The sequence below is a fragment of the Lepidochelys kempii genome, chromosome 14, assembly GCF_965140285.1.
Source record: "Lepidochelys kempii isolate rLepKem1 chromosome 14, rLepKem1.hap1, whole genome shotgun sequence".
Taxonomy (NCBI): domain Eukaryota; kingdom Metazoa; phylum Chordata; order Testudines; family Cheloniidae; genus Lepidochelys; species Lepidochelys kempii.
This window is the reverse complement of record NC_136393.1, coordinates 26531441-26553379: the sequence shown is the minus strand read 5'-3', so window position 1 is coordinate 26553379 and position 21939 is coordinate 26531441. Positions and strand designations below refer to the sequence as shown.

Below are 21939 nucleotides of genomic sequence, written 5' to 3'. Positions count from 1 at the left end.
GGAAAAAATAAATAAATAAAAGACCTTCAGCCCCTTCTTGATTCACCTCTCCTATCCTTCCCCACACATACACCACAAAAGGCACATTTTTCCCCTAGGCAGATCACTAGCTTCGGGGGACTTTAACAAGTAACTTGAGGGATGCTGACAACCTGCTTGGTAACCTTAGCAATGCAGTCTCCAACACAACAGGACCGGCATTCCCCACTAACTGTTATTAGTCAGAAGGTAAGGGATGCGTTTGGAGCTTGCAGGGCAAAGCTCCCACAGAGCATCCCGAGTTTCAGGGAATACAGACCATCAGAAGTAACTGGTGAAGACGCTATTTTGAAATTTATCTGCTGCTGCTACTTACTCCCCTCCTGCTGCATCCAGAGCTCCATCTATGATCCCACAATCACCTTCAAAGCAACTACTTCTGATGACAGTTCAAGCAAGGCTTAAGCTGATACTTTCCTGCTAAAGGCCCTAGTAAGAAAACATGGAAGTACAGCAGAGGCCAAACAATTTCTGATTATAATGCTGCGAAATATCAGCAGATTGCACTGGGTCCCTAATGGAGCAAAATGGTTAGCGCCCAGTGTGTTCTACACTGTACATAACACAAAAATAAGGACAGGCCCTGTCCCAAAGAGGCTACAGTCTAAAGGACTATGACATGCAGAATGAGGACTTGAGGGTTGGGATTTTCTTTTAAATCTTTCTCATAATTATTTACAACCTCCGAGCTTGTGGGCAAAAAAACATTAAATGGGGGGTAAGGACTTTGAGAAACATCACAGTGGCACTTGCACCTTTAAGGTGCTGGGTGGCATCCCTTAAAATGATATCTAGTCTGTTTTCATGTTATGGTTACAGGCAGCAGGGAATGGAGCGCCCTCAACATAACGACAAGATTCTCAGAGCTAGTCAGGAATATTTTGACATAATGGTTTTTTTTATTTGGCACTCTTGGGTTTCAATGAAACTTTAATTGAGGTGTCTCAGGTCCAGCAAGAGAGATCCCAGAATACACAGGTGGATAGGATATCTAGGCTGTAGGAGAGGTAGCTACAAGTCCTGCTCTGCCCTAACCACTGGGCTATAGGGTCTCACTCTGGGCCAGGGAATAATAGAAAGTGGAACAGCTTCACCAGGAGAGAGTGAGGGTATGTATACACTACAAAATTAGGTCAATTTTATAGAAGTTGATTTTTAGAAATCCATTTTATACAGTCAATTGTGTATGTGCCCACTAAGCACATTAAGTTGGTGGAGTGCGTCCTCACTACCATGGCTAGCATCAACTCACGGAGCAGTGCACTGTGGGTAGCTATCCTGCAGTTCCCGCAGTCTCCGCTGCTGATTGGAATTCTGGGTTAAGCTCCCAATGCCTGATGGGGCAAAAACATTGTCATGGGTGGTTTTGGGTACATGTCGTCAGTCTCCCCTCCCTCCCTCCATGAAAGCAACTTTCGTGCCTTTTTTCCTGGGTTACCCATGCAGACGCCATAGCATGGCAAGCATGGAGCCTGCTCAGCTAACCGCTGCTGATGCGAGCATTGTAAACACCTCACGCATTATACTGCAGTATGTGCAGAATCTGGCTGAGAGACGGCAGCATGAGGACGATTGTGAGGAGGACATGGACACAGATGTTCCTGAAAGCACGGGATGTGGCAATTGGGAACATCATGGAAGCAGCGGGGCTGGTTGATACGGTGGAATGCTGATTCCAGGCCCACCAAACAAGCACAGACTGGTGGGACCGTATAGTCTTGCGGGTATGGGATGACTCCCCGTGGCTGCGAAACTTTCGCATGCATAAGGCCACTTTCCTGGAACTCTGTGTGTTGCCTTCCCCCGCCCTGAAGCGCAGGAATACCAAGATGAGAACTGCCCTGACAGCTGAGAAGTGAGTGACGATAGCCCTGTGGAAGCTTGCAACACCTGACTGCTACTGGTCAGTCGGGAATCAATTTGGAGTGGGCAAATCTATTGTGGGGACTGCTGTGATTCAAGTAGCCAATGCAATCACTGACGTTCTGCTATCAAGGGTAGTGACTCTGGGAAATGTGCAGGTCATAGTGGATGGCTTTGCTGCAATGGGTTTCCCTAACTGTGGCGGGGCACCAGACCACCTTGCCAACCAGTACATAAACCGCAAGGGGTACTTCTCAATGGTGCTGCAAGCACTGGTGGATTACAAGGAACGTTTCACCAACATCAATGTGGGATGGCCGGGAAAGGTGCATGACACTTGCATCTTTAGGAACTCTGGGCTGTTTGAGCAGCTGCAAGAAGGGACTTACTTCCCAGACCAGAAAATTACTGTTGGGGACGTTGAAATGCTAATAGTTATCCTTGGAGACCCAGCCTACCCCTTGCTCCCATGGCTCATGAAGCCACACACAGGCGGCCTGGACAGTAGTAAGGAGCAGTTCAACTATAGGTTGAGCAAGTGCAGAATGGTGGTAGAATGTGCCTTTGGACATTTAAAAGCTCGCTGGCACTGTTTGCTGACTAGGTTAGACCTCAGCGCAACCAATATTCCCATTGTTATTTCTGCTTGCTGTGTGCTCCATAATATCTGTGAGAGTAAGGGAGAGACATTTATGGCGGGGTGGGAGATTGAGGCAAATCACCTGACTGCCAATTTTGAACAGACAGACACCAGGGCGATTAGAAGAGCACAGCTAGGCGTGCTGCACATCAGAAAGGCTTTGAAAACAGTTTCATGACTGGCCAGGCTACAGTGTGATGGTTGTGTGTGTTTCCCCTTGATGCAAACCCACCCACTTTATTGATTTTAATTCCCTGTAAGCCAACCACCCTCCCCCCTTCGATCGCAGCTGGCAAAAGAAATAAAAGTCATTATTGTTTTGAAACCATGCATTCTTTCTTTATTAATTAAAAATAAAGGGAGATAACTGATAAGGTAGCCTGGGTGAGGTAGGAGGGGAGGTGGGAAGGACAAAGCCACATTGCTTAGTGTAGCCACACTAAAAATCAAAACTGTTTGAATGACAGCCTTCTGTTGCTTGCGCCATCCTCTGGAGTGGAGTGGCTGGGTGCCCGGAGCCTCCCCCCGCATTCTTGGGCGCCTGGGAGAGGATATGAAACTTGGGTAGGGGGGGGTTGTACAGTGGATGCAGCAGCGGTCTGTGCTCTTATTGGCTTTCCTTCAGCTCCACCAGACGCGTGAGCATGTCCGTTTGCTCCCCCGTTAGCCTCAGCATTGCATCCTGCCTTTTCTCATTGCACTCACTTAATGCTTTCATAGAATCATAGAATATCAGAGTTGGAAGGGACCTCAGGAGGTCATCTAGCCTCCAACCCCCTGCTCAAAGCAGGACCAGTCCCCAATTTTTGCCCCAGATCCCTAAATGGCCCCCTCAAGGATTGAACTCTCAACCCTGGGTTTAGCAGGCCAATGCTCAAACCACTGAGCTATACCTCCCCCCTTTCTTGGACTCTGCCACTGACTGCGTCCGTGCATTCAGCTGTGCCCTATCAGTGCGGGAGGACTGCATGAGCTCGGAAAATATGTCATCACGAGTGTGTTTTATTCACCTTCTAATCTGCGATAACCTCAGGGACGGAGATGATAGGGGGAGCATAGAAACATTTGCACCTGTGGGGGGATAAAAAGGGAGAGTAAAATTTAAGATGATACATTTCTGAGAACAAAAGGGAGACTCTTTCACAGTGAATCAAGCAATTCACAGCAGACAGCACATGTGTTTTAGGTACAAGGTCGCATTTTGCCTTTTATATTGAGCACCTGCAGGTATGGTGATACATCACACACGGTTGGGCAACAGAATTCGGTTTCCAGACAGCCATGGTAAGCGAAAGGGTACGCGAGTTTGGCTTCTAACGCCTTCGTAACACGTAGGAATGTTTTCAAACTGCAGCGCCCTCCTTTCCCATAGCAAGCAATGCCGGTTGGGTTTGCCATTTAAAAGGAGGGGCTGTGGTTTTCAGGTGGATGTGCAGCAAACACCTCCTCCCACCACTCCGCGTGGCTATTTGGGATGATCCCTTCACCCCTCCCCTTGCTGCATGGCTATGGGATGATCTCTTTTAGCCAAGCGCAAACAGCCCAGCATGAACAGGGTCCTTTCACTGTTCCCTTACAAAAATTCCCCTATTTCAACCAGGTGACCATGAATGATATCACTCTCCTGAGGCTAACACAGAAAGATATAGACCGAATGTTGCTTGAATACGACCAAAACCCAGTACCATTCGCTGCCACGCTTTGTGCTGCAATGATTCCAGACTACTTGCTACTGGCTTGCCATGGTAAAATGTCCTACCGTGGAGGACGAAATAAGGCAGCCCTCCCCAGAAACCTTCTGCAAAGGCTTTCAGAGTACCTCCAGGAGAGCTTCGTGGAGATGTCCCTGGAGGATTCCCGCTCCATCCCCAGACACGTTAACAAACTTTTCCAGTAGCTGTACCTGCCGCGAATGCATCCACGTCTTCAGGGCAAATCAAGCATTAAACACTATTGTTTTTAAACCCTGTACTGTAGTTACAAATGTGCACTCCCCAAAGGTGCCTTCGCCTTCAGGGTCGGAGATCCCACCTTGGGAGGGTATTGGCTCCACGGTGATGAAAAGGTCCTGGCTGTTGGAGAGAACAGATTTACCACTTGCCTGCCGCGCATTCTCCTCCTCTTCCTCATCCACAAAATCCTCCTCCGTGTTGCATGAGGCTCCCCCCTTGCAGGTGTCCACAGACAGTGGTGGGGTAGTGGTAGGGTTCCCCCCTAAAATGCCATGCAGCTGATCACAGAAGCGGCATGTATGGGGCTCTGACCCAGAGCGACCGTTTGCCTCCTTTGTCTTTTGGTAGGCTTGCCTGAGCTCCTTGACTTTCACACTGCACTGCTGTGTGTCCCTGTTGTAGCCTCTCTCCACCATGCCCTGTGCAATTTTACCATATATATTAGCATTTCTTCTTTTTGATAGGAGTTCTGCCTGCACAGATTCTTCTCCCCACACAGCAATCAGATCCAGTGTCTCCCGTTTGCTCCATGCTGAAGCTTGTTTGCAATTCTGGGGGGACTGCATGGTCACCTGTGCTGCTGAGCTCACCACACTGACTAAACAGGAAATGAAATTCAAAAGTTCCAGAGGCTTTTCCTGTGTAACTGGCTAGTGCATCGGAGTTGAAAGTGCTGTCCAGAGCGGTCACATCGGAGCACTCTGGGATAGCTCCCCGAGGCCAACAACATTGATTTGCGTCCACACTACCCCAAATTCGACCCAGCAAGGTCGATTTTAGCGCTACTTCCCTTGCCGGGGAGGAGTACAGAAGTCGATTTTAAGAGCCCTTTAGGTCGACGGAACGGGGTTGCTTGTGTGGACGCATTCATTATAAAATCGACCTAACGCGGCTAAATTCGACTTAACCCTGTAGCGTAGACCAGGGCTGAGAGGCAGAATAGCCAGGAGTCAGGGTGCTCACCTGGGACGTGGGAGAAGCAAGTTCAAGTTCCTGCTCTGACAAATAAGGTTAGTCTGGAGTTGTTCTTTCTTCCTCACACCGCTTTAAATAAAAAGATTTAGAAGGTCTTGAATTCATCCCAAAGGAGAATAGAAAATTGTTTGAAATCGCAAATTTCCATAAAATAGGAAAACTGTTTCCTGCCCAGTTCTAATTTTGAATACCAGTCTGGATTTGACAGTCAATGTCTACAAACAGATCCTATGATTGATACATGATTTAAAGCATGAGACTTCCTTTGGAAATTGTTTGTCCTGCAACATTATATGACAGCCACTACTGGACTGCCACCAAAAGGAATAACCCTCAACAGCTGAGAATGAAGGTTAAATTCTACCAAGACACAAACACACACAGCGCAAACTGATCCAAGGAAATTCTTGATGAGAACTTAAAACTGAAAAAAACTTCTTTAATCTATCTGGCATTTCAGAGGTAGGAAAGATATCTTAGTTCCACAAGAATCTTCTTACATTAGAATGCACACTCTTGACAAAGATCTGTTGAGGCACATTCCAAACTAATAATCCTTTCTGACATGCAACTTGTTCTAAACAAAGTAACCTTTTCACTTCTCCAAACCCTCTGCAAGAAAGAGGGGCCTAAGCTGCACTGTCATTTCCCAGAGCTTTGTAATGGCATGTCCATTTTCTAAGCTTAGTTTTCATTCAGTTGTTCAGGTTTTTTGAAAGGTGAAAAAAATACATATTAGATGCAGCACTTCTCCGTGAATCAGACAATTGGCCATCTACTCCTCTTCCTAAGACTAATACAAGACTGCTCCTGATTATACCTAAAATCATAGAAATGTAGGGCTGGAAGAGACCTCAAGAAATCAAGTCTAGTCCCCTATGCTGAGGCAGGACCAAGTATACCTCTAGACCATCCTGAACAAGTGTCTATACAACCTGTTCTTAAAAACTGCCAATGATAGGAATTCCACAACCTCCCTAGGAAGCCTATTCCAGAGCTTAACTATCCTTATAGTTAGAAAGTTTTTCCTAATATCTAACCTAAATATCCCTTGCCAAAGATTAAGCCCATTACTTCTTGTCCTACCTTCAGTGGACATGGAGAACAACTGATCGCTGTCCTCGTTATAACAGCACTATATTTGAAGGCTATCCGGTCTCCCTTCAGTCTTCTTTTCACAGCATCAAACATGTCAAGGTTTTTTTTAACCTTTCTTCATAGGTCAGATTTTCTAAATCTTTAGTAATTTTTGTTGCTATCCTCTCGACTCTCACCATTTGGTCCATATCTCTCCCAAAGAACTGGACACAGTACTCCAGCTGAGGCCTTGCGATGCCAAGAAGAGTGAGACAATTACCTCCGGTGTCTTACATATGACACTTCCCTTAATACTCCCCAGAATATTAGCAGCTTTTTTTTTTTTTTTTTTGCAACTGCATCCCATTGGTAGCTCATATTCAATTTGTGATCCACTACCACCACCAGATTCTTTTCAGCAGTACTACCAGCTAGTCATTTATTCCCCATGTGGTATTTGTGCATCTGATTTTTCCTTCCTAAGCATAATACTTTGTACTTGTCTTTATTGAATTTAATCTTGTTGATTCTAAACCAATTCTCCAGTTTGTCAAGGTCATTTTTCATTCTAAAGTGCCTGCAACCCCTTGCTGTCATCCACATATTTTATAAGCACACTCTCCCCTCTATTATCCAAGTTATTAATGAAAATATTGGCTAGCACTGGACCCAAGACTGACTCGCTAGACCTCACTAGATACACCCTCCCACTTTGATAGAAACCATTGCTAGCTACTCTTTGTGTACAGCCTTTCAACCAGTTGCGCACCCACCTTACAGTATTCAGAGTAGCAGCCGTGTTAGTCTGTATCCGCAAAAAGAAAAGGAGGACTTGTGGCACCTTAGAGACTAACATTTATTTGAGCATAAGCTTTCGTGAGCTACAGCTCACTTCATCGGATGCATTCAGTGGAAAATATGGTGGGGAGATTTATATACATAGAGAACATGAAACAATGGGAGTTACCATACACACTGTAATGAGAGTGATCGGGTAAGATGAGCTATTACCAGCAGGAGAGCGGGGGGCGGAACCTTTTGTAGTAATAATCAAGGTGGGCCATTTCCAGCAGTTGACAAGAACATCTGAGGAACAGCGGGGGGGGGGGGGGGGGTGAAATGAACATGGGGAAACTACCTTACAGTAGTTTCACCTAGACCACACTTCCCTAGTTTATGAGAATGTCATGTGGAACTGTGTCATATGTTACTATAATCAAGATATATCATATCTACTGCTTCTCCCTTTTCCACTAGGCCAGTAACTCTGCAAAGAAGAAAACCAGATTGATTTGGCATGATTTGTTCTTGACAAATCCTTATTGGCTATTCCTCATAATCCTATCATCTAAATAATTACAAATTAATAATGTCTTGCAGTATCTTTCCAGGTATCGAAGTTAGGCTGGCTGGTCTGTAATTCCCCAGCTCCTCTTTGTTCCCCTTTTTAAAGACAGGTACTGTGTTTGCCCTTCTCCAATCCTCTGGAACCTCAAACAGCCTCCAGGAGGTCTAAAGATAATTGCTAATGGTTCCAAGACTGTTTCAGCTAGTTCCCTAAGTATCCCAAGAAAAATTTAATCAGGCCCTGCCAACTTGAATATATCTAACTTATCAAATATTCTTTAACCTGTTCTTTGCCTATTTTGGTTTATATTCCTTCCCCTTGTTGTTAATATTGTGTTGAGTATCTGGTCACCGTTAACCTTTTTCATGAAGACTGAAGAAATATAGGCATTAAACACCTCAGCCCTCTCAATGTCATCAATTATTAGCTAAGTAGAGGACCTCCACTTTCCTTCACCTTCCTCGTGCTCCTAATACATTTAAAGAACCTCATTGTTTTTTATGTCTCTTGCTAGGTGTAACTCAATTTTTGCCTGAACATGCTATACTTTTGTACTCCTACATGTAGTAATATTTTGTTCAGTCTAGTTTTGTGCATCCTATGGGTTGGGATTTCTACCACTTGGGAATTCTACAGGTTCATAATTTTTGCGCTCAAGGAATTTTTATTTCATCCTATAATACTTGGTTAAACCATCCATAACTTCTTCATGGAGAGGCAATTGGCCCAGTCTGATTTGCTGCTCAGGACTGAGAAGTAGGTGGCGTGGGGTCTACTGCCAACTATTGCAGCCCTTGAGTCAGATGCTGATTTGCTATAGGCACAAGGAGAGCCAGGAGATAGCACTGCTAGCAACTGAAAAATTGAGTTTACTTGGGCATCATCCAGGTGCTGCTGGTGTTTAAGGCCATTTCGTTCATCTCTCTGAACACTTGTGTACTCAGAGGATTGAGGTGAAAAGCCCACATTATAGAAGACCATAAGTGGGATCTTCTCAGACTCAGGTTATGCATGCCTGCTCTGTGAAGCAAAGCTTCTGTCTACACAACCCCAAACCTCACTGGCCCTTTTTGTGCCCCACAATTTCCCATTGCAAACTCATATCTAGCATACTTACTACTATCACTAAGTCTCTTCAGCATGGCTGGCTTTTATGTTTCTGTCTCCCATTGAACATCTGTGGCTCACTTTAGCTCTAGAAGTAAAAGCTGTGTTTACTTAACCAGTACTTTATCAACTGGAAAGCTCTAGAAACTGGCATTTTGGGGTGCCAGATTGGGGTGGCGCTCACCTCGGGCAGCTCTCTGCAAGCGGCAACATGTCCCTGCTGCTCCTCGTTAACCAGAATTTTTAACTTACCAGCACTCTCCCACTTCCTCCAACATGCCGGATAACAAAGCTTTTACTGTATTATAGCTTAAAAACATTGTTTGCATTTCTCCAACCCCAGTAATATTTGCAGTTTTCCATTTAGTAGCAGCTGTGATTTTAAAGGGGTGTTTCCTCTTTCAGATGTTAACTTAGACTTGCCAAAAATCTATGCTACTAGCACACCTCTTCCTATTCCTCTCCCTGACACCTTACCATGTGGAAGAACCTCCTGCATACAGGCCTTCAGCCAGCTTTTAAACCACGTGACAGCCTTTGTAGCCAAGGCAATATGACTCAGCTTTTGAAATATCATGGGGTACCGTACCAAGAATGCTTCTATTACATCTACTACATTCCCTTCATTCACTGGTCTTCTAATTCTATAATAAAAAGCAATACAGCTAATGGCATGATTTGTTCCACACAAATTCATGTTTACTGCAGACAGCATATCTCCTGGATGACCTTCCTAAAAAGGGCAAAAAACCCAAAACAAATGTGAACTTTGACTAATACTTGGATTTTTTCATGGTAATTTAATGAAAATTAGATGAATACAGACAGAATAAGCTTCAAACTCACCACTGTCATTTGAACTAGATTGTCTTGTTTTTTTCAGACCCCTTTTGTATGAAATCTGAAAGTCTGGGCTTTGCTTCACATGCTGCTTCTCATGTACTGATTAATTCACTATCACAGAAGTGGTGTGAACAACACTCCCTCCAACCATCGCCATCACACATAATACAAAACCCCAACTATGACCTCAGCTATGTTAAGGCAGAGTAACTCCTTAAATGCAGGGTGTGTGAGACAGATGTGCTATCGATACAGGAGCATATACGGCCACCACTAAGGCCTGTGGAGTGCTGAAGAGTGTTACTGACAGCATTGTAGGGGATGTCAAAGTAGCAAGGAATACCGGAGACTTTTCCCTTAACTTCTGATTTAAGGCCTGAGGAATCTTTAATGGTCATTGATAAAGTTTTAGTTTGTGTGATTTTGCTAAGGATTGAAGCTCTCCTCAGAGCAGTTGGCTGGATCATACACAAATCTTGATCAGGCTTGACAAATAGTTCTCAGGCTCTTTAAAACATAGTAACTGTACAAGACAGCTTTAGACTGCTAAGCTAAGAGAGAAGCCTCTCTGCTGTGGATGTGCCAGAGTGACAAGGAACACACTGCCACTCTACTATCCATAAGACTGCACTATGCACTTCTGACCAGAATTGTTCATATGCCCATTTAAATATGGATTTTAGCCTATTCAAAGCAACCGTCAACGCACGGTGAGTAATCACTGCATTCTCTGCTCTCAGTGTGCGGCACTGGATATACGCAACACTCACTCTGCTCCCTTTGAAGGTGGTATTCAGATTTGATAGCTGCCGTGACATCCACGAAAATTAACTGCATGCAACATAAGATTCATTCCTTTATTTTACAATCAGAGCATTGCACACATTTTACCTGATCAACAGCCTTGGGCAAATACACCCATCGCTGATCACTCCTCCACTCCATTATTCAGTGCTTCACAACTGTCAGACTAAAAAGCTACAGGCAGCTGGTTACACCAGAAGAAAATCCATCCCCAACTCATAACCTATTTCATTACTAGTAAGAGTAACACCATTCTACATTAGGATATTGGAAATCTTGCCTGGAAATGATGCTGCATCCCTGGCCTCGAGCCCAAAAATACTCAGTTATTGTACAGGGCTGGTCCCACAAGCGGAAGAAGATGTGCCTTCAGTGCTCTCCAGTAAACCACAGGGTAGGACTGCTATTAAGGCTCATTACTGTAGACAGACCATTACAAGTGTCTGTGCAAGAGCAAAAGGCACTGCAGAAAAGAGAAGGGGGAACAGCCCTTTGGGATGCCAAAATGTCAGCAACTTACATCAGAGAACAGCCTTCCCTGCAGAGGGCAGTTCTCACTTGTCTCTTGCCAAAAGTGAGTGCATAACTAATGCAGAGATACCTTCACCAACAAAAATAGTTTTGTAAAAATTTTAAATTCTTTGCTCCCCAGTTCCATAAGAATCCCAAACGAGTTTCTTATTCTGCAGCATGGTTATCACTGCCAAATACACCCAATGGGAAAGGTTATGTACAAATTTCTGATAAGCAGCTACATTTCACAGAAATAAACACAATGTACCTTTCTTATCTGGAGAGGAAATATGTGACATAAGGACAGTCTTATAAGTTCAGTGCAGTTGAAAGCAAAGACATGCCAGTCCCATTGGAGCCTGCCTTACAGTTTGACTTTGCACCATTCTTTGCAGATCTTGTATTTTAGCTGGGCTTATACTGTCTCATGTGTGCAGCGATAGAAGTGGCAATCTCAGAATTCTTCTTGTTCTGGCCATAGTAGTCCACAAAGCCTCCATCTGGCCCAATGAGGTACATAATAATTGTGTGATCCACCTGTAAGACAGCAGAGAGCAAATTGGTGCTGCAGGCCCTGAGCATCACTCAGACGGCAGTAAGGGTTAGTGCCCTGATTAGCCTTTCCATCCGATTATCTCTGACTGGAGATTTACTAACAAGAACAGATGCTAGTTACAAACTAGAAATGGCCCAAGCAGGAGGAAATTTGAGAACAAGCTGTAAACAGACAGGGTGAAGAGGCACTGCAAGGAGGAGAGCCTTGCAGGAGCTGTAGGCAGCTTCCCCCATGCCAGTCTTCACGTAGGGTAAGTACAGAGGACAAGATGGGATGAGAAAATGAGGCTTGACCTGTTTTCCCCCTTCCCAGCTCTTCTGATGCCCGGATTAAGAGAACTTCTTTCTGCCCCTGCCGGACTAACATCTTGGAGTTCAACGTTTGCAAGACCCTCTCACTCCTTGCTGTCCTACAACCCCGGCTCCTGCAGTGAGACAGGCACTTAGGATCCAGACCTTCACCTGATGTAAATCAAAGGGATATGGCGGTAGGGACGCTCCAGTAAACCAAATTCACTCACAGAGCAGATAGTGAGGGCAATAACGTTACTGAGAAAAGCGAGCTATGGAGAGAAGGCCTTGTGTGTAGGGGGAAAGGCACTGTATCCTGCTATGGCGCTCCCTCTGCTGGCTACACTGTGCTAGCATTCAAGAAGCTTCAGCTGCCTTTCAAGCAGGGTGGAAAGATTTAAATCAAGGCAATATAAAATGGTTTAATTTATTTTTAAAAGATCATTTATGTAAATCAGGTGGAGACTTTACTGAAGTCTTTAAAATGTGTGCTATTGCAATTTAAAACATAATTAACTCAGTTAAAACCTGTCTCCTGGTAGGGGCTCTTCTCTGAGCTTTACAAGATTGCTATGGGCAAAGTATTGAAAACAAAGGCCCTGATCCTGAAAACACTTACAAGGGTACCTAACTTGATTTACATGAACAGTTCCACTGACTTCAGTGGGGCTACTCATGTGCTTGAAGTTAGACGTGCACATGTGTTGGCGGCATCAGAGACAAATTGTATTTTTATTAAAAACGTCTCATAGCTGCATAAAATCTTTGAAACTTCAGAACAAACCTGCTTCAGTGTTAACAATTAAAAGTGCATACAGTGTTATTGTAGCCGTGTTAGTCACAGGATATTAGAGACAGGGGTGGGTGAGGTAGTATCTTTTATTGGACCAACTTCTGTTGGGGGAAGATACAAGCTTCTGAGCTACACAAGCCTGGGGAAGGAAGAAGAGTAACTGAGCTAAACACAGGTTGGGACAGATTGTTAAGCAGGAGGCCAGGTCACTTGAAATGAAGTGGATAACTGGGGGGTTAGATTGTTATGCATGAACGGTTTGAAGTGTGGGTGAAACCAGACAATCACTGCACTCTAGAATGAACTTACGCAGAAAAAAGATGAGACAAAAACACCGTATCACCCTGGGCAAACACTTTTCACAAAGAGATTACTCCGTATCTGATCTTTCAGTACTTGTCTCCAAACGAAACCTGCACAACACTTTCAAAAGATGAGCCTGGGAACTTAAATTCATGACAATTCCATGGAACAACTTCCTTAGCCCTCTCCATCCCAACAACCTGCAATCCACTCTATTGAAAAAGGAAGCCACCGACCCTTTGCAAAGGGCAGCAGCTCAGGTCAGCATGAACCCATTTTCTTCTGATCACCGATCTGCAAGCACACTATCATGAAAACCTCCTGGGTTTGCAATGGAGAGCAAACTGATCAAGCTTTTTGCAAAGCAAGCTGCTTCAAACTACCTGTAACTTGCAGGGCAGGCAGTAAAGTTTTCCCACAGTCCTAGGACTAGAGCAGCCACATTTGGGGAAGAGAATGGTGCTGCTAGGGACTCAGATATGGTTACTTTGACGGGTCTGCACACTGTAGTGTGGACTCCAGAGCCATAGGTTCCAGCATAGGTTAGAAAACAATCTTCATGTAGGGTTAAAAAACAAAACGTAGATGCTCATGTCCAGGGTTCCGCAACACAGGTCAGCTAACTCAATTTCCACTAACTCTGGGCTTACACTGCAGTGTAGATATACCCTCTGCTACCTTACACATACCTGAAGAAGAGCTCTTTGAAACTGCTCTCACCAACATATCTAGAGTATGTCCACACAGCAACGTAAGCCCAGGTTTTAGCCTAAGCTCAAGCCTAACCCCCCTTGCGTCCACACACCAATTGTGTTAACCTAGGGCTCAAACTTAAGGTCCCAGGACCCTCCAGGACTGGAGAGTCCAAGCCAGTGTTAAGCTGGGATCTAGGGTCTGAGCCTTATTGCTTTCCTGTATGCACACAGCCCCAGAAGTGTTCCAGAATTATCTCAGAGTTCCTTGGGGGAACTTCCTTAGTCCTCTCTAAGCCGACAATCTGCAGTGCTGTCTATTGCACTCTATTGCAAATCAAAGCCACACCTCCCTTTGCAAACAGCCTGCACCCAGCACTCAGATCAGTATTAACCCATTGTCTACTGAACACCACCAGTCTGCACACACACTACCAGAGGTCTTGAAGAGTTTTCAATGGAGACTGATCAAAACAAGCTTTTTGCAAAGAGAGCTGCTTCCTGGTGACAAGAGCACAGCCAGATTTTGGTGCGCGCTGCCGGGGCAACCTTGCACATGCAGCCCCAGGGCGGGCCAGAGAGCAGAATGAGGACTAAGCAGCTACCCTGTGGGGGGCAGGGGAAAGCAGCAGAGCTCCCGGCTCAGCATGGTGATAGAAGGGATGACCTCCAACACCTCAACTTCTCCTGCTCCCTGCAGGTCAGACACTTGGTCCCGCTCTGCTCTCTGTCCCTTGTTCCCGGGGTCCCCTGCCCTCCCTGGGGCTGCGTGTTCAGAGATGCCTAATCAGTGTCAAGGCGGTGAGTGGGAGGCAGTCCCAAAACTTCCCCACAGCTCCCAGGGATCCCTTATCCCTGCCTCCTGGGGTACAGCCAGGGTAGGGATAAGGGATCCCTGGAGGGTTCTGGAAAACACTACACGCGAAGTCCTGGGGATACCCTTCATAACCAACTAGCCAAAAACACCTTTATTGAACAGCCCATTTTAAAAATTAAAAGTTGCAAAGTTTCATTTTAATAGTTTGGCAGCCCCGGAAACTGATGTCCTAATTATCCTCAGAACAGGTACAAATGGGCATTTTCCTGCCAATCTGACTCTGCGTAGAGGGGGAGAGCCCAATTCTCAGATTAGATGGTAGAGTTCAGTATAAAGCTTTCTACTGACAGCCAAAGGAACTAACTATGCAGTTTATGTACTCAGGTGCTCCTTATGGACCCGAGTCCCATCAACAGCACTGTCACAGTTAGGAAAAAGGGTGGGCACTAATGTTTCTCCACTGTGCACCACATGCATCGGGTTCGAGTGATGATGGAGCGGGGGTGGGGAGGGTCCTTGGCATTCTGGGTTAGGGTTACTTTGACTCAGGTCGGTACACTGCAGCGTGGATTCCAGAGCCCTAGGTTTGAGCACACGTCGGAAAATCCTTAACCTAGGGTTAAAATGCAATGTAGACGCTCAAGCCCAGGGTTCCCGACACAGTTCAGCTGACTGTGGTTCTTAAATTATGCATCGGGACTCCAAAGTGGGCTGCAACCCTGTTTTAACAGGGTCACCAAGGCTGGTGTTAGACTTGCTGGGGCCCAGGGCCAAAGCCAAAGCCCCAACACCTGGGGCCAAAGCCAAAGCCCTTGAGCTTTGGCCCCCGCAACCTGGGGCAGCGGGGCTTGGGCAGCTCAGGCTTCAGTCCCCCCTCCTGGGGTCATGTAGTAATTTTTGTTGTCAGAAGGGGTTGCGGTGCAATGAAGTTTGAGAACCCCTGAAAACCATAGCCTTGCACTGCTGTGTAGACATACCATTAGTGACTTCATCCTGGTCAGATCTCAGGGCTACTACTCCATCCTCCTCCTCTTGGCAACTGACACCACTTTCTCCTTCTTGAAATCCAGCTCTGCACTGGCATCATCTTCTCATGGTTTCCCTCCTACTTTTCTGATCACTCCTTCAATATCTCATTCAATGCATCCCCCTCCCCCTGTCACTGTTCTTGGCCCACTCTTCTCCCACTGCCTCTACATGCTCTTATCTGCAAGCACAACCTTAAATCACCTACCTCTCTGTGGGGAAGCTCTCTACCTCCTTTCAATCCCATATCTCAGTAACTGATATCTTTGTGGATATCCAGCTGCCAATTTAAACTCAGAAGACAAAACCAAACTCTTGATCTGCCACCTCCCCCTTCCCACCACAACAACTGTGGACAACACCTTCCTCCAAGTTACTCAGGCCTATAACCTGGGTGTTGTCCTTGACTTTTATGTATTCAGGACATCTCTAAAGCTTGCTGATTCTTCCCATACATCCCTTAGATCCACCCTTCTCCCTTTGCCCATATTGCAGAAACTCATCCAAGCCCTTATTTAGTATCTTGACTACTATAATCCCCTCTTCTCTGGTCTTGACTACTGCAATCTCACATGCCTCAAATCCACTCAAAACACTGTTGCAAAACTCTTCTTCCTGGCTCACCACTTGGACTACCTCATCCCTTGCTGAGTCCTCCATTGGTTCCCCATACTTCCACAAACACAAGAATTTTGTCTTCACCTTTAAGATCTTTCACAGTACTACCCTGCCCCCACCCATCTAATTTAGTCACTTGTGGTGTCAGTCCCCCCTTCACAATGCCAATATTCCCAGGCTTTACTGTGCACCAATCCTTAAACAGCTCCACGTTTTCTCCCATGCTGCAATTTACACACACAGAAATTCTCCTATTGACTGTAGACACTGACTAATCTTCCTTCAAATCCCACCTCCACCTACAAAAAAACCCTGCCAGTTGATCATCGCTAGGCAGTGATGAGCTGACCATCCCTCTTCCTACTCCCTTAATCCCCAATTCCTGCCATTCCCCCTCACCCTACCTCTACTTCCAATTAAAAGTGAGACCAAAACAATACAACGTGGAATTAAATTCATGTCAATTCATAACCATGAATTGTACGTTATTGCAGGTTATTCCCCATGCACACCTTGTGTGCCTCCTTTAGAACATGAGCTCACTGGAGCAGAAAATGCCTCTTTGGGTATGCCTACACAGCAAAGAAAAAACCACAGCTGGCTCATGCCAGCTGACTCGGACTCATGGGACTTAGGCTGCAGGGCTGTTTCATTGCTGTGCAGACTTCCAGGCTTGGGCTCTCTGAGACCCACCCACCCTGCCGGGTCCTAGTCTACACAGCAATGAAATAGCCTTGCAACCCAAGCCCTGCAAGCCTGAGTTTTCCTTGCTGTGTAGACATAGACATACCCATTACCTGTGTTTGTACAGTATCCAGCACAATGGTACCTTGGTCCCAGTTTAGGTCTTTGGGGCTAACCCCCCTAACTTAAACATTTAGTAGTAGCAATAAATATAGGCATTTGTTATGCAGGTTATTAGATTAGATTATCAGAATGATCTCTTCTGGCTTTAAAATCTGTGAATGAATCTGTGAATAATAGAGGACTCGGGCACTAGCCCTGCTTTTACTCACTATGTAGTCATTGTCTTCATCTTTGGGGCCTGAGCTGTAATACACACGATAGGCTCTGGTCACCTGCTCAATCTGCTCTTTGGTACCAGTCAGTCCAACCAGTTTGGGAGAAAACTCTAAACAGAAATGCAACCCATTAGCCATGCGAAGGTTCCTGTCACCCATAACCAACTTTGGTAGAGCCCAGCCTTCATTTTAGTCATAAAAGGAAGCAACGAGTTCAGAACAGCTACACCGTGCAAGGAAGAGAAAGGCCAATAGTACCTTTAACATATCTGGCCACGGCTTCTCCGGTGTCCCTCTCTGGGTCGATGGTAATGAAGAGTGGGGTCACATTTGGCAGAGATGGGATCTTGTCTGTCACCACAAACATTAACAGTTAATATTGCTCTCAACAGGCCCAATGCCACAGCTCATCTCCCACATAATGAGGCTACAGCCAAACTTATAATACACAGTGAGTATAGGGGGCCCTTTTTGGCACAGACTGAAATGATGACCACTCTGGAATGATATTGAGCAGCTTGAATAACATCTAATGAACTTTTTTTTAAAAGGCCAGGGAGCAAGTGCAATGAGATAAAATGGAGTTCTCCAAATCCTTGTGTCTGACCTGGGGGTCCCTTCACCTCACGTGGAGACCCTACCTCTATTTACTAGGGCTGACAAGCCAATTGAGGTGCACGGAATGCATGTTGTAACCAAGATCAGGCAGCTTGAGAAATAATAACCACTTCGCCCTATTGAAAGGAGATGGTATCTTGCATTTCACCACCTATCCTGCTACCTCCTCCTTCCAAGGGAGCAATGCCACATCACCGAGACATCAGGGAAGGCTCCTCCTGCAGCAGCAGCAGAAGCTACTTTCTGCTACAGCACTGCACATTCCTAGAGGGGAAAGGGTGATCTGCCACTCCTCACTCTCCTCAATATACACCTCTACCCCGATATAACGTGGTCCTCAGGAGCCAAAAAATCTTACTGCGTTATAGGTGAAACCAAGTTATATCGAACTTGCTTTGGCCTCGAGCATTTCCGTTATTAGTTTCTTTCCTGCTAGGAAGGCCTCCATCCTGCCAGCAGTTACCATCCATGCTTTTCCTCCTTTACTCTAGGTGCTGCTGGAGGCCCAAATCTCCCTCCTCAACAAGCAGATGTGGACCTCACTGAGCCTGCCATCTACAATCACACCCTATCAAGTGGCCCAGCTTCACTGGTGCTGGGAGTGCCACACAGGGACAAGTAGCTGAGATTTTAAACATTCTGCTAGACTTCCTCTGTACCCAAGAAATATTGAAGACTAAAAGAGAGCATCCATTGCAGAACCTCTCTGTTGAAAGGAAGTTTTGAACATGCAGGGTATTGGAGATGATCCCTATCCTGTGGAGCCAAGATGTTCGCCACAGGAACTTTCACCTATTGACAGTACCTCCTCTTAAATGAATGTTACTGGTAAAATTGTAACAGGAATGTTTGTGAGATTCATGAGAGGTCTATAGGGGCTACCTCACCCCAACCCCAGCAATGGGGGATGCAGCACCATACAGGCATGTATACAGCCCATTCAAAGTCCCCCAGGTATTGCCCCTATAAGATGTTGGGATAAGTCACACTGATTGCTGCTTCCCCAGCATTTTTGCACATGGACATAAGATGTTTTGCAACTGAATCAGAGGGATGAATGGGGAAGATTTCTCTAATGCAGACAAAGCTCTATCCCAAGAGAGATCTGTTCTCCAGAATAGATCCAGCCTTTCTTTAATCAAGAAGCTGCCCTTGGTTAGCAGTCACTACTATGTTTCATTAACAATGAAACACTCTTCTAGCAGGAACATGCCACATCCCAAAGGGTAGTGCCAAATACAAAAAACTATAGGAACCCAACACTGACTCAGAGCATGCCTTATAATATGAGGCTTCACCCAAGATCAAAGCATGAGGCCCTGTTTGACCTGATCTTCTATAACTGTGCATCTAATGTGAAGCAATGCAGAGACATTTTCACATATATTAAGGAGCTGGTCCCACTGCCATTTAGTAAGCTGGGAGAAGCACTGTAGTATTTCACTACATGAAGTGCTGCCTTTTTTAAGTAGAGTTAGAATTCTGACTGGATTCATTTACCAATTTCATCCACCGCTAGAATCATTTTCTCCAGTTCCTCTGGACAGATATCGGGGCAGTGCGTAAAGCCGAAGTAGATTAACACCCACTGGCCCAGGAAGTCCTTGTGGGTCCTGGGCTGTCCCTGGTGATCCACAAGTGAGAAAGGGCCTCCCAGCAATGGCTTCCCAAGAGCCCGCTTCTGCTCCTTCTCCAGCACTGAAACCAGACAGCAATGGGAGGTTACTACGAGCTGTGCCACACACGAGAGGGCAAAGGATCCCAGAAACCATTCAAAGACAGTTTGAGTCATAAGGCTCTCAAAGGCAAATATTCCTAGTAGTACAACAGTAATGTAACATCTTGAATTTTAAAGCCCACTGCAAAATATAAACCCAGGACTAGACAAGACAACTTTATAGTAAACAAACAGAACAGTTTTTTACTGCGATATTTTTCCATATAAACTATATCAAGATGGCACTGAATGCTCATATGCTGAAGTCAGGAAACATGAACTGGGATGGAACACCTGCAGTTAAGAGTCAGGCATCTTCTAGAGATGGAGGAAGAAGAAATTATTATATTACTATATAATTATTATTATAGAGGGAGGAAGGGAAATTGCTGTGCTGCCACGTCTAACTGGGTTTCAGTATCAAGACAAGGAGAAAAGAATTAGGTAAGTAAGTGCTTAAAAAAAGTATACAGGGGTTAAAATCAGAATTGGGAATCTATGCTCTTAAAAAGTCTTACACATACTTCCACACCCTGGGGAAACAGACACACACACTTCCATTCTGGGCTTTTATATTCTAATCTTGTGTAATGCTTTCATACCACGATAATAGGTACAATATAACAACTTAAGATAAACCAACAAAACTACAAGTTTTAAAAGAGGACTTTAAAAGAGCAAAAAGAAATCAAAACAAATGTAGGAAAAGTAAAATACTGAATAAACAGATAACGGTATAAAATATGTATATATGCACACATGGGGTAAAAATACAAACTGACAATCAAAGAGCAAATGACCATGAGTTAAACAGCTAAATGGAAAGGATACTAAAACTACATGGGTAAAATAGGTCATAACAGAAAAAAGAATGTGCAAAAAGTCTTGTGCTGCATCTTATTTCCATGTATATTTAGACCAGAATCTCTTTTGGACAGGGAGCTGCCATCTCATGTGTTGATGAGGTGTCTAGCACACTGATAGGCCGTGTGCTAAAATCAGCATTTTCAATCTCTCCTAATTGTCCCCCTTAAAAGCAGCAGTACCACAACTAGCATGGCCACAAGATCTTTTTATCTGCACAGCTATAAAGGCTTGGAAGGGGAATTACAAAGGTTTTGGGATGATAATGTAATATATACATACTGTCTTCCTTTTTTTTCTTGAAGTATTTCATTCCTGCCAATAAAGCTCCACCAATTGCAAATGTGAGTGCCAAGGACTTCCAGGAAACTGGCTACTAGGAGAAAGATTCCATACAGATTAAACTTCACCATCTTTAACTAATTTTTTTTAAAACAGAGAAAAGTGCTAAGTATGTGTTTATGAAATAAACACCCAGCTCTTGCCATATGACAAAATACCTGTAAGATCAACCACAATCCTGTTTGAAAAACCAATCCCCAAAAACCAAACCCGGGTACTTTGTAAATGCAGCCACCGCACAGAGACTATCAACACAGGAGAGAAATTCCGGCTATGGCTGCCACAGAGGGACCCTCCCCACCCTCGCTTCCCCCTTCAGCAGGAGGGCCGGGCACCGCTTGCTACACACAAGGAACATGAGGGAGTTTTAGGCCTTAGCCCGCAGCCCCTCTTTGAGTTTAGATTAAGGACATGGCTATGGCCGCCATTGGGAACGTGGCCTCCTTACCCCGGGCTTCGAGGGGCCCGTCTTCGCTTTGTCTCCCTGAGGTGCAGTAGCCAGGTGGCGAGTCACCGCCAAGGAACCGGGGAGATCCCAGCACGAGGAGCGGCGAGCGAGGCTGACAGCGAGCAGCTACAGAGAGACACGAGGTGACCAGGAGGTTAAGGTGCGAGGCTGCTCGGGGGGCGCAGGCGGGGGCCGGCCGGGAAGGGAAGGGGGGCGCAGGCGGGGGCCGGGCGACGCCCGCCGGGGCGGGGAGCAATTGGGACAGGGCGAGGCGCTGGCCGTGGACACCTGCCCCCAGATAGAGTCAAGCCGGGTCAGGCTGCTCAGAGCTGGGAGCAGGACCCCGCCAGGCCCCAGGGGACGCGACTTCCCGGACCGGAAGTTCCCCTCACCGGTCGCCTCCACGCGCCCCTGCGTCCCGGAACGTAGAGTCCCAGCACCCGGAGCAGAGAGGCCCGCCCGGCCGCCGCCATCCTGCAACCGACGTCAGCGCCGACTAGCCCCGCCCCCCGCGCCGCTTCTGACGTCAACGCCAACTAGCCCCACCCCCTCCCAGCTTCCGGCGTCAGCGCCAACTGGCCCCGCCCCCCGCGCCGCTTCTGACGTCAACGCCAACTAGCCCCACCCCCTCCCAGCTTCCGGCGTCAGCGCCAACTGGCCCCGCCCCCCGCG

The 21939-nt window shown here is 45.9% G+C and overlaps 1 protein-coding gene and 1 pseudogene across 3 annotated transcripts; both read right to left on the bottom strand.

Annotated features, from left to right (window-relative positions):
• LOC140898076 (myosin heavy chain, skeletal muscle, adult-like) overlaps window positions 1-8875 on the bottom strand; it is a 28060-nt pseudogene extending 19185 nt beyond the window's left edge.
• On the bottom strand, window positions 2842-21774 carry SCO1 (synthesis of cytochrome C oxidase 1). Of its 3 annotated transcripts, XR_012154975.2 has the most exons (8): window positions 21660-21774; window positions 21268-21393; window positions 20760-20850; window positions 19397-19594; window positions 17537-17629; window positions 17273-17388; window positions 11430-11698; window positions 2842-3613 (listed from the first exon to the last, which is right to left on the bottom strand). XR_012154975.2 is itself a non-coding variant. In XM_073312128.1 (7 exons), the coding sequence occupies exons 1-7, from the start codon at window positions 21738-21740 to the stop codon at window positions 11567-11569; spliced, it is 837 nt and encodes a 278-aa protein (XP_073168229.1). In that variant the 5' UTR covers window positions 21741-21774; the 3' UTR covers window positions 10688-11566. The 3 variants fall into 3 exon arrangements, 2 of the variants coding, with proteins under 2 accessions (XP_073168229.1, XP_073168230.1); XM_073312128.1 differs by lacking the exon at window positions 2842-3613 and having other exon boundaries at window positions 10688-11698; XM_073312129.1 differs by lacking the exons at window positions 2842-3613; window positions 17273-17388 and having other exon boundaries at window positions 10688-11698.
• Window positions 21775-21939: the final 165 nt, after the last annotated feature.